The 13,565-nt window shown below is 41.0% G+C and overlaps 1 protein-coding gene across 1 annotated transcript; it reads left to right on the plus strand.

Moving 5' to 3' along the window:
• Window positions 1–1,578: 1,578 nt before the first annotated feature.
• On the plus strand, window positions 1,579–9,302 carry LOC124116836 (BET1-like protein). The gene is made up of 4 exons (XM_046478375.2): window positions 1,579–1,651; window positions 3,994–4,073; window positions 5,987–6,043; window positions 6,401–9,302. The coding sequence occupies exons 1-4, from the start codon at window positions 1,600–1,602 to the stop codon at window positions 6,569–6,571; spliced, it is 360 nt and encodes a 119-aa protein (XP_046334331.1). The 5' UTR covers window positions 1,579–1,599; the 3' UTR covers window positions 6,572–9,302.
• The last annotated feature ends 4,263 nt before the right edge of the window (window positions 9,303–13,565 follow it).

Raw genomic sequence — 13,565 nt, forward strand, 5'->3', positions numbered from 1 at the left:
TCCGATTCCATCACTTGCGTTTGTTTCAAACAAAATGGCGGCGCCCAGTCAAGACGATCTGATCGATCAGCAAGATCTATATCGTGATAAAACGGGTCTTACAACGCGAAGTACATCAAATCACGCGAGCACCTTGATTAAAAACATGAAAAGGTTTGGAAAATATCTGTTGACAACGAGTTGTCGGTGCAATTGCTTTGCAAATCATGCACTCGACCGAAATCTGCACGACAGTTTAGGAACCGGATTTCGATTTCGTTGCGCGATTTTGATTGGACTATGCATAGACTCGTTAGTCCAGCCAAAATGTAACTCAATAATACCCGCCTAGTTCGGCAAGGGAACTGGACTTTTATAGTCAGTAAACTCCCTTGCCTCGGGAAGATGGGAAAGAAAAGGTCTTCAAAACCCATGCTTGCCGTAAAAAGTGACTATGCTTGTCGACTAACGGGGTCGGGTGGTCAGGCTCGCTGACTTGGTTGATGCATGTCATCAATCCCAATTGCGTGGATCGATGCTCATGATATTAATCACTGGATTGTCTGGTCCTGACTCGATTATTTACAGATCGCCGTCATATAGCTGGAATATTGCTGAGTGCGGCGTTAAACAACAAACCAGCCAACCAACTCAGAGTCGATTATTTACAGAACGCTGTCATATAGCTGGAATATTGCGAGTACGGCGTTAAACAACAAATAACCTAACCTATTTACCCTGTCCTTGTACACGGTAGACCAGTCTCTTGTTACGCTCAGTTGCGTTAGCGGTCAAATCTACTCGCGGGTACGGCGTTAAACAACAAATAACCTAACCTATTTACCCTGTCCTTGTACACGGTAGACCAGTCTCTTGTTACGCTCAGTTGCGTTAGCGGTCAAATCTACTCACGGCAGCTAGTGAGCCTTTGCGGGCAGTAAAAGACAGCCGAGAAGAAGCCAGAGATTAGTGCCCCTTTAATGTTACAAATATACGCTCTGTGTAAGGTTGCTCGTAGTCTTTCTCCCCGACCCCAGAGAATAAATAAAAATAAGGAGTCCTACTCCAGTCTAGAATTATTGGGCAAGTCAAGATTGCCTCAGCTCTAGGCATTAAATTAATGCTGAAATCAGAGACATAAATATGGTCTCTGCTGAAATTAAACATTGTTCAGAGCCCCATTTGGATCTTATTTGTTTTGTTTTGTAGATATATATTCTTTAATAAAAAGGTATCTTTATTTCAGGGACTAAATGTCTAGGCTGCTCACTGTTGTAGGCCTATGGCTAGGAACTGGTAATCTATTATGTATCATGTTTTATTGACCCACACCCCATCCCTCACCCCTAAATGCATGTCACTTTTTTCCATGACTATAACACCCCACTCCCCCTTACCATAATGAATTACCATTTCCTAAATATTGTTCAAATTTTCTCAGTATTGAGACGCGATCAACTTGAATTTATATCTTTTGTCGGGAATTATTACAAAGGGAGTATGCTGTGTGTTTGATTCAAGAATATTTAGATATGTATACATAGGCTAGCGTTAAACCCCTATTTCGTGTTAACAAAAACTCTAGTTTTAGAGAAACCGTATGCTAACTTCCGGTATATAATGAATGCTCCCTTGGTTGACAACATGGCAGATTGGAGAAGCAACAGAAACGGTTTGTTTATGATTTTTGTTTACTTTGATCACTTCTCCGCACTAAACTATCAATAGCTATAAAGGGCATGTGGTCGTGAGATTTCTTGTAGACAGTCCTCTTTCTTTTCAACCGGAGTGACGATGAAATGGGCTTGACGTGTTGACAGCCTGTCACAGTAGACACTGGTGTCATTCTCAAAATCTCCTCATCGACAGTGTCATGCAGAGTAACCTGTAAAACCTCCCCCGTAACCCCTTCCTCGACATGTTTATTAAACATAACCCCTGACTAGAAGAATTAAAAATAATTATGTTATACTTACAATATAAGTTAAATATGACGTGGAACAATATATCCTCGCGTACTGTGTTTTCTCAATTCATGTCTGATAACAAACTAAGTCTTACCTTTGAGAACATTTATTTCTGTTTACAATTGGATATTCAAATGACTACATTTTGTCAATTTAATCTTGATAATATCTCGCCAAGCGCGACGAGACAATAGCTGTCGTCTGTTACTGTCAACTGTTACTGTCACCTGAATTCGAGCCCCTCCATGACAGTCAAGTTAAAAATAGTTGCACATGATCAATCCATGGCATTACAGACAGGAAGTTTACAAACAACAGCTGATACTGGAACTTTAGCAGTTGCTACATTTTCTAGCCATAAATGTCAATCCTATGATCACATAATTGATATAACTTAAGACCTCCATGAAAGCATTTTCAGGGCCTGGTACTGGTCAGTGGTGTCCTGGCGTCGTACCCCCATGACAATGCCTCAGTGCATACAATTGTTCTGATGCAAAATTATTTTCAGATCAAGTTTCATTCAAATGTGCATCAGTGAAAATAGTAAGTTTTGAGGAATGTTTTCATTAATTCTTGAATATCCTACCTCGTGTAGCTTAATACGTAACATAACTTAAGCAACAAGTGGCAAACACTTTCATGTCTTCCGTGAGCTTTGAAGTGTCTACCTTGATTACGTCTTAAAGCGCATAGTTACGTATCGTTTAGAGGCTCGAAAAGAGGTGATGATGAAAATCATGTTACATGGGGATATATATTTAAGGCATAGGGTAGGGCTAGTAAGGGATAAAATTTGAAAAAGAGGTCATGAGCGGAACTGTATCCAAGTCACGCATGGGAATTCCAGGTTGAATCAGGTTCTAACCTATACTTGTCAATCGATGCGATTGATGGGATAAATTATCAGACTCAGTGACTTGATTGATCGCATACCATTGTACTCCAGATGGCGTGGGGCTTGCTCCTAATATTAATCTCTGGTTTATTTGATTCAGGCTCAACAGTATACAGGCAGACAATGACTGGTTGCAGTATTGTTGAGCTGCAGAATGTGTTGTGTTAAAAAACAACCAGAAATAGTCTTTTGGTGTCAGTAACCACAAATATGCAAAACATCAGTGGCGGTTTCGTATGTTTCAAGACAAGCTGTGTCATTTTCGCGAACTTTTCATCTATTAGGGAAAGGGCTTAGTAAACTTGTGTATGTCATGTACTGTGCCAGTCCTTATCTGTTACATAGGTTATTATTTATTTCAGATGACATTATTTGTGTAAAGATAAGGATGTGCAAGAGTAGTAAAGGGAGTTTAACAATGAGGGGGGGGCGGGGGGGGTATTCCCTTCTTCTGATGATGGCCATGCTCAGGTACAAAGGGCAGTTACAAGAGCAGGGACTGAACAATACATGTCCCTAATAACATGGCATGACGCTTCCAATAGATTGTCCACCGTCATATTGAGGGAATATTGCTTAAAGCGGCGTAAAACCCTATTCTCTCCAATAAATTGTTACATAGAAATATGGTTGACAACGACATAAGACTCTCTAAGACTTCTGTTGATTGGACACCATTTACTTATTAATGTTAGAGGCAGGCAGTGGCTTAGTCATGGTTCTTGTTGTCAAATGGACAGATCACAGCCAACTCTGCTTGTTGACGACAGGGGTTCTCACAATATAGAAATATGGACATTTCCACATGATGTGATTGTGTCTATATTCATAATCATGAACAAGTCTATGCCCAAACCTTTTGAGTCCTCTTGCCAAACATTGGCTTTCAGCATCATTTTTAGAAGATTTTACTGGCATTTATCAGCTGATTTTACAAGACCAAACAAAAGTTTACTGGACTCAGGCGTCAGACTTGTGGCTATAGTGGCAGACTGATGAATGAGTATAAATAGTAGGTCAGTGATGGTAAGGTGTGTACTGTGTTTTACCAAGACTAGGATGTTGTGATTTATTAATCAATCATTACAACCGTAATAAATCGTGTATCATTTTTCAGTGTCTGTGACAGTATTTTCTGTGTGGTTTCAGGCAAGACGGAGGAGATTCTTGACCATGAGAACCAGCAGAGAGTGGACGGCTTGGCAGGGAAGATCTCCAGGTTGAAGGGGGTGAGTGGATCTTGCCGTTCTCAGACAGCCCAAGAACCAAACAACTTCATCATGTTCATGCGAATAAAATAAAAATAGTATTCTGCTTTACAGGTTTATTTTTTGTTTTCTTTGTTGGTCGGTTAACGCCGCACTCAGCAATATTCCAGCTATATGACAGCAGTTTGTAAATAATTGTGTCAGGACCAGACAATCCAGTGATTGACATCGTAGGCATTAATCTAAACGATTGGGCTACGATGACATGTATCAACCAAGTCAGCAAGCCTGACCACCTGATCCCTTTAGTCGCCTTTTACGGCAAGCATGGGTTGCTGAAGACATATTCTACCCTGGATCTTCACAGTTCCAACCCAAACTGATAGGTTGGCAACAATTTGTAAACTATACAATAATATAAGTGTGGCCTTGACATGAACCACCTGGTACAAAAGTCATCTGATGGTGCAGGGTTCACACAGTTGTCTGTCAACGGATGCACACAGAGCTCTTTGTTTCAGTCTCAGAGATGTATCTGGGGATGCTAAAGAGAATCTTATATAATTTGGGACTTTGTAGCTTAAAATTTCCTAATAATTCAATACAATTATTTGAAAATAAGTATGAAAGCTTTTATTTATTTTTTTGTGCTGTTATTGTTAGTAAAGGCAGTGAAATACAAGTTCACTGATTTCATCATATACCCGGCTTGCTGACATGACAACCATTTTGATTTTCTAAGGAATAATACTTGGAGTAATGTACTGGTTTTATGAATTGTTGACATCAGACATAAATTGTGAATGTTTGGTTCAAATTCGGGACATTTTATGAACATTTTCCAAAGACTGCAGTTGGACTGACATGTCTGAGAATGCCAACTAAATACCTGATGGTGTTACAAGTCCCTGCTTGATTCATGCAGATCACATCCCATGTTTGAGGCATGCTATTTGTTGTCGAGGGGGTAGAAATTACCCATGATCTTCAAGGAGTCCTTGTCATACAATGGTAAAAGTTATTCAGTTAGGGATCCCCTAGATGCAAATATTGTAGCAGAAAATCTCCTTGACCCCAGTTTCAACACCGTCACCAGGTATGTATGGTAAGCTTGAGTGTATACTTATCATCATCATGATCATAATGATGTAAGATCCGGGGTAGAATAGGTCTTCAGCAACCCATGCTTGACGTAATAAGTGACTATGCTTGTCATAAGTGACAACTAACAGGATCAGGTAGTCTGGTTCGTGGACTTACTTGATGCATGTCATTGTATCACAATTGCATAAATCCGTGGTCATGATGTTAATCACGAGATTGTCTGGTCCAGAGTCGATTATTTACAGGCCGCCATCATATCGCTGGAATTGCTGTGTGTGGAGTTAAACAACAAACAAACAAACAAAACATGGTGATGTTAACTTAAGCTTGATTGTAAAATCTAGAGTGGAAAGTCTGATTAGCATTTGAACCTGGAGAACATGTTAATAATATCTCTTTGATGAATACCAGGCACTTTTCTGATATGTTCTGATGCAGATTGGTGATGTTGGTGATTGTCTCCCCTGAATGTCTTGTGGCTGGTGACCAGATGATGCGGTGTCAGATATTGTTTTGTTTTCAGTTTAAGTAACTTTAACGCCGCACTCAGCAATATTCCAGCTATATGACGGCGGACTGTAAATAATCAAGTCAGGACCAGACAATCCAGTGATTGATACCATGAGCATCGTTCCACGCAATTGTGATATGAGGACATGCATCAACCAAGTCAGCGAGCCTGATCACCTGATCCCATTAGTTGCCTCTTACGACATGCATGGACTCATTTTACGGCAAGAGTGGGTTGCTGAAGACCCATTCTACCCCGGATCTTCACGGGTGTGTCAGATATTACCATGACCGGATCATAATGTGTCATCATGTTTCAGATTGCTCTTGATCTGGAGACAGAATCTCGCGACTCCAACCGATACATTGATGGAATGGTAAGATCAAATGTTGGCTGAATCTCCTTTACACGGCTTCCTCTGCTGATGTCGCCAGCCTTGGACACCCATGACCAGTCCCCTGTTGGGTTTTCATATGAGTTGAAATTCTAGGCTATGACTTATTATTATGCACAATGTACCATCTTACCAAACTTTGTAATGATATGAACATGTATTAGAAAAAAAGGATCATGAAAATATCCTACTTCCTAGGTCTCCAGCAAATCTCTGATTAATTCATTCCTCACAAATCAGTCCTCCCAGGTGATTCCCTATATTAACATCTGTTTAACTGACATTTTAGCCAATTATTGTACGGATTCTATAACAATCTCCTTCCTTCCCTTTGGGCAGCACGACGACTTTGGCAGCACGCAGGGCCTGTTGTCCGGCAGCGTGACCCGCATCTCCAACATGGTGAACTCCGGCAAGGGCAACAGGAAAGTCATGTGCTACATCATCATTGGCATCGTGTCACTTTTCTTCCTTGCCTATTACTTGGTATCCAAGGTAACGGCAGGATGAAAGTGTGGCATCGACAGGCGCGGGATGAGACTGTGGCAGTATTGTTGCAGACTGACAACATTGTCACATGTTTCTTGTTGTGTGGCGTCCTGTACAGCTCTGCTATGTGGGTTCATGATCAGACACAAGTTCGTTTTTTCTTGCTTCTTTGGGGATTTTGAGAATATTAATAGGAGACTACATCCTGGCCAATTGGCAGTCGTAGCATGTTTGACTCAAGTCGTGCAAACACTTCGTTGTTTGTCTGCTATCTCTCCTAGCGGTAAGTGTAAGATTACCCCCATAACACAGTGTCTCAGTTTCAAACATGGTACAATTACAAGGTCAGCAATACAACAGGAAATGGACACCAGGCTCATAGTACCTCAAGATTTTCAGATTCACTCTGAAACAATGTCTTACAACAGACACTGGTAACAAAGTCATCCACTGAACTGTGGAAGTCTTCCCTCAGCTTCTTGGTTGATAGTTTGATTAAATGATCTATAAAGGATTCAGTTTATTTGGAATATAACATCTGGTACTTAGGGACACGTTCAAAATATTCTTCATTCTCGTCATTTTATTAGAACATTTTTTTATATACATATTTCGCTTTTCCCCAACAACTATGCCCTAAATTCATAACTGATAGATGTTAGGCACGATATAAATTTGTTATTTGTTGTTGTTTTTTGGTTTTATTATTATTATTATTATTATTATTCGTCAGTTGTCCTTGTAATAATACTGGAACAAAGTGGTGCAGAAGCCTGCTGCCTGCTGAGAAAAATTTGCTTTGTAATCAGTTAACTTTCCTCCGACTGTGTCACTGTGTCAGGCCTTGAAGCCAGGATGCTCCCTAGTACATTATGGCCCATTGATGGAGGTCAGCAGTCTTCCAGCCTCCTCTGTAACACTGTCAGACAGTGAAACTACCAGGTCCCAGCGTTAGGTGTCACCAGCAAATATTACTACATTTCTTCCGAGTCAGGAAAATTAGTTTGGGCCGTTGTTACATCACTCAATATCGAGGCATACTTGAGACACACTATCATGTATATATAATATTTAATTTTGATCTTTTTGTGTAAAGTTGTCCATGTTTTAGATGGCCCTCACTGACAAGATTGTTGCTATGGACCTGTTTGTGTGGACTAGTTAGTTCAGTTTTATGCAATCATTTGATAGCATGAGATAACAACAGCCTGAGTAGTTATCATTGTTAATAGCCCAGGTTAATTTCTGTTGCTGGTAATAAAATGACTTATACAGCCCTTACACAGTCCTTACACAGTCCTTATACAGTCCTTATACAGTCCTTATGCAGTCCTTACGCAGTCCTTACACAGTCCTTATGCAGTCCTTATACAGCCCTTACACAGTCCTTACACAATCCTTATACAGCCCTTACATAGTCCTTACACAGTCCTTATGCAGTCCTTACACAGTCCTTACATAGTCCTTACACAGTCCTTACACAGTCCTTATACAGCCCTTACACAGTCCTTATACAGTCCTTACACAGTCCTTACGCAGCCCTTACACAGTCCTTACACAGTCCTTACACAGTCCTTATACAGCCCTTACACAGTCCTTATACAGTCCTTATACAGCCCTTACACAGTCCTTACACAGTCCTTACACAGTCCTTATACAGCCCTTACACAGTCCTTATACAGTCCTTATACAGCCCTTACACAGTCCTTACACAGTCCTTATACAGTCCTTATGCAGCCCTTACGCAGTCCTTATGCAGTCCTTACACAGTCCTTATACAGCCCTTACACAGTCCTTATGCAGTCCTTACATAGTCCTTATACAGCCCTTACACAGTCCATATACAGCCCTTACACAGTCCTTATGCAGTCCTTACATAGTCCTTATACAGCCCTTACATAGTCCTTATGCAGTCCTTACACAGTCCTTATACAGCCCTTACGCAGTCCTTATGCAGTCCTTACATAGTCCTTATACAGCCCTTACACAGTCCTTATGCAGTCCTTACACAGTCCTTATGCAGCCCTTATACAGCCCTTACACAGTCCTTATACAGTCCTTATGCAGCCCTTATGCAGCCCTTACGCAGTCCTTACACAGTCCTTATACAGCCCCAAGCTGTCTGAACATGGTGAGGAGGGGGTAGTGATAACGAGATGCCCCACTGGGGGATGAGGGTAGTGATAATGAGATGCCCCAGTGGGGGGATGAGGGTAGTGATAATGAGATGCCCCAGTGGGGGGATGAGGGTAGTGATAATGAGATGCCCCAGTGGGGGATGAGGCTATTGATAATGAGATGTCCCATTTAAGGGGATGAGGCTATTGATAATGAGATGTCCCATTGAAGGGGATGAGGGTAGTGATAATGAGATGCCCCAGTTGGGGGAATGAGGTTAGTGATGAGATGCCCTGTTTGGGGGATGAGTAGTGGTCATTGTACATGTTGCATACTTGTTTTGTTACTAGCCAGATTATCTACATTGTATATCATGTGGAACATTTGTACCTGTGTGGGTCATCATTAGTGTGTTGTACTTTGGTTGTACATTGGTTGTACTTTGGTTGTACATTGGTTGTACATTGGTTGTACATTGGTTGTACAGTGGTGTACATTGGTTGTACTTTGGTTGTACAGTGGTGTACAGTGCGTATCTCTGTATATATTGTCAGTGTACATACGGAGGCAAGGAGAGAAGTTTTGTAAATACTAAAAGGAAACAGAATGGGAAAAATAAAGTCTTAGAATATGGCATTTGTTGCTTCTATTTCAAGCACTCTGTGTGTGCGTGCGTGCGTGTGTGTGGTGGCTTAATGCCACACTTGGCAGCCTGTAAATAACGAGTCAGGACCAGTCAGTCCAGTGATTGATGTTCTGAGCAACAGTCCACACCATTGGGTATGATGATCTGAGCAACAGTCCACACCATTGGGTATGATGATCTGTGAGGATCCTTGTTAGAATAGCTCCAAAAAAGTTATCTGTGTTGGTTGTAAGAGGCGAACAAACTGATCATGTGGTCAGGCTACAGGACTTGATTGTGTGGCATTGTATCCCAATAGCGTGGATCAAAATATCGATCACTGGATTGTCGGACAGCCGTCATTTAGCTGGAATATTTCTGAGTGAATATTTCAACAAACAAGCGATTCAGAAAGAGCTCTGAATAGTCCTATAAGTTCTTATCTCCCCTTTTGTGTATTATCTCCCTTTATCAAGGCAACCTCCAGCGATGTTTTCGGTTTAAAATGGTGCCAAGAGAAGAGCATATAAATGGGAAGGCACAATACGAATACGTTTCAAGGATGAAGTCGGATTTGATTTTGCGCGCCAAAGGTGTAAGTGATATTGGAAAACGATCTACTGAAGGTGTATATACAACCGACGTGGTCAGTGTGAGACAAAGACGATTTGAGAAGTTTCTGTCACTTCTTGGCAGAGCTATTACCTGACCCAATACTCCTGAAACATGTGCTTCAACCATGTGCTACCCCACTTACCCTTATAAATTATAGTGTTTTTCCTTTTGGCTTAAATTAAATTATATTTTCTGCATGTACTCTTTAGAGAGGGAGGACTCTTCTTTCAAGCTTCCCTCCCATCATCTGATAACATGAATAAACATCATCATCATCCAACAAGTGCCTCATGTTATAACTAGCAGCCCAGTGGCTGGACACATCACACCACGCCCGGCCACAAAATGGCGCCCAACGTGGGGCTGCTAGTTTCATCAGCATCATCACTTGCACACTGAGAAGAGGCAGTTCATCAGTCATCAGATGGCAATTCATTTCCAGAGTTCATGCAGTTTCCAAGGACATCTTGTACACCTTCGTGGATGAATAGTTCATTCATCATACTGTTTTGTGAAGTGTAAAGACCTTTTAACTTGTGATTTTTGGGCTTCACAAAATCAGGACTTATACAGTTGACTTTTGAGCCTGAATATCAAGACATTATTTGTGATGCACATTGTATATTTCTATTTGTGTTTATTTATTCCGAAAATTTAATTGGAGTTCATTATATTCAAAATTTCACCACTGATAAAAATTTCAGGTTAATATTAATTGTAGCTGGTAATTATTTGACTTTGATTCCAAATTTATATTTCAAATTATTTAACATTTAACTTAAACAGTTCAATTTCAAAATCCAAAGTTTATTTTTTACTTGATATATTTTCAGTCAGTACTTTTGATATTTGCACTGATAACCTTCTTACTTTACCTGCGCAGACTCTATCCTCAATACTTCTTTGTGCATGCTGTGCATGCTGTCTTTCCTTCTGTGTGGACATATCTCTCTCCAGCAAACCACTAACATGTTTACCATAAGTATTTTGAATTGTTGTTGCTTCATTTCATTATATACCATATCCCATTATAGGCTTCATCATTGTCATCGTTGCTTCCTGGATGATTTCACTTCCAATGGCATCATCTGGCTAGTGTTTCATTTTACCTGACCTCAATACATGCATTCGTCGTTCTTCAGGTGACCACATCCTGACTGTTGTGTTTGGCTACTTGCATTGCTTTTGAACTTTGCTGCTTACCTGGGGTAGTGGTTAGTTCCCCTCAGTTGTAAGTCTACCCATATCACACCATAGTCCATCCTGTATCCTTGCTTTTGTAGGAGCCCTGCACTTGGTTCACTAATACTTAGGAGTTTTGGCACTTTGCGATCGCCTCGGTTCATAATATTGTTGTTGGATCCCAACTTATAGGATCCTTGTTGCCTTTTAGGAAGTTTGTCATACTTGTATATTGTACACATCATGGCTCAGTCAGTCAGTGATGTTAGATCACAGGTTGATCAGGTTGTGGATTTCATCCATCAGCTTGATCCCTTAGTCCGTACTAGTTTACTCTCCCGTCTCCCGCTAATCCACACCCGCCTCAGATCACCCATGTAGCTGATGTTGGGTCAGGAGATACATTGTTTGAGATACGCATGTGCCTCCACCTCCTGTAGATAGCCAAAGGGTTGTTGCCCCTCCATACACACCTGGGCTGTCATACCTGCTAGCACATTCACCTCTGGGGTCTCCTTTGTTGCCTGATATATGGTCACCCATGGAGCCTTCCCAGCGGACAATACCCCAACAGGACCCTAGTCCTAGGACAGAATTGCTGAATCTTTGTCTAGGTCCCATGGGCCACTCTTCAACTATAACCAACCCCAGGGTTCATCAACAAATTACTCACAGCAGTCGCGTGTCATTCCATGTCCGACTGGGGCACCATTTGAGGCTTGGCCCAACAGACATGTACCCATGCCCATTCTATACCCTGGGTGCACTCCAACTGCTCAGCCTAGTCAGTTCCTGGCAACTCTGCATCACATTCCACCATGCCCATATCACACACCTCCTACATGCCAATAATCAATGCACCAAGTCCCCGGTTGTCAACATTTTCAGGGGATAGGGCAAAGGGTGATGTGAAATATAGTAAGTGGTGCCTTGAAATATTAAGGTGTCGATGTGAAAATGCTCACTCTGACACCGACATATTCAATGCCATGCGGAGAGCAGGTATGGTGGAAACCTGTATGATATTTAGAGGATATTTCATTTGTCAAGTGAAATATCATGTTTCTCTCATCGAGTTACACGGAATATCCTATTTATTACATACTTTTTGTGTAGTTATCTACCAAAAAATTAAATAATTTCATTACAAATGTAAAACCTTGAAACCTAAATTCTCCCTACCTAACAGACAGGGACGGTTCACCACCCCTTGTATTTGCTTAAAATACTTTAAAAATAGTTTCGTGTTTGCAAAATCTTAAAATATATAAACAAAAGTATCCAAAAATATTTAGGGTTACGAAAATTCTTTATCATACATTTAGACATGATTATATACAATATTAACTTTAACAAAAAATTATTCTTGAAAAGTAGGAGACCGCTGTTGGAAGCGAAAGAATACACGAATATACGGGCTCGTCACTGCAATGAAAATATTATTTTCTCAACATCGGAAATCTTTCACTCTGAAGTATATGATAATACGTCATTGCTGAAGACATCATTCGACAAATTGCGGTTTTCTAGGACAGCTGTGGTGATCAGTGTACAAGTAAGCCACGCCTGTGTAAAGGTAAGCCATGCATGTGTAAAGGTAAGCCACGCATTTGTGGATCGATGCTCATGATGTAAATCATTGGATTGTCTGGTCCAGACTCGATTATTAATAGACCGCCGTCACATAACTGGAATATTGCTGAGTGCGGCGTTAAACAACAAACAAACAAAACCAAGCCACGTCTGTGTAAAGATAAGCCATGCCTGTGTACAAGTAAGCCATGCCTGTGTAAAGGTAAGCCATGCCTGTGTAAAGGTAAGCCATGCCTGTGTACAAGTAAGCCATGCCTGTGTAAAGGTAAGCCACACCTGTGTATAGATAAGCCATGCCTGTGTACAAGTAAGCCATGCCTGTGTAAAGGTAAGCCACGCCTGTGTATAGATAAGCCATGCCTGTGTACAAGTAAGCCATGCCTGTGTAAAGGTAAGCCACGCCTGTGTATAGATAAGCCATGCCTGTGTACAAGTAAGCCATGCCTGTGTAAAGATAAACCATGCCTGTGTACAAGTAAGCCACCCCTGTGTAAAGGTAAGCCACGCCTGTGTAAAGGTAAGCCACGCCTGTGTAGGGGTTAGCCATGCCTGTGTGAAGGTAAATTTGACAAATTGTGGTTACACATTGGTGTATAGTTCAATTTTTGCGTAACTGCCTCAGATAAGCAACACTTATGGATAACCTTACATTTATGTGTATGGATAACCCAGGCATTTACTCTCACATTTTTACAAAGATATACAGTACAAGATACTCGACGTATTATATTTATATTGTGAATTAATGCCGGTAGGTTCGTCCCTCAAATGGGCGTTTGGTTCGGACCAGTTCACTCAACACTGCTTTGTTTTTTTGTTGAACTAAATTCAATATAACAACATCCTCACATGGTAGTATTTACGTCTAGACCCCACTAGACA

The sequence above is a fragment of the Haliotis rufescens genome, unplaced genomic scaffold (genome assembly GCF_023055435.1).
Source record: "Haliotis rufescens isolate VD_foot unplaced genomic scaffold, xgHalRufe1.0.p SCAF_6, whole genome shotgun sequence".
Lineage (NCBI taxonomy): Eukaryota > Metazoa > Mollusca > Gastropoda > Lepetellida > Haliotidae > Haliotis > Haliotis rufescens.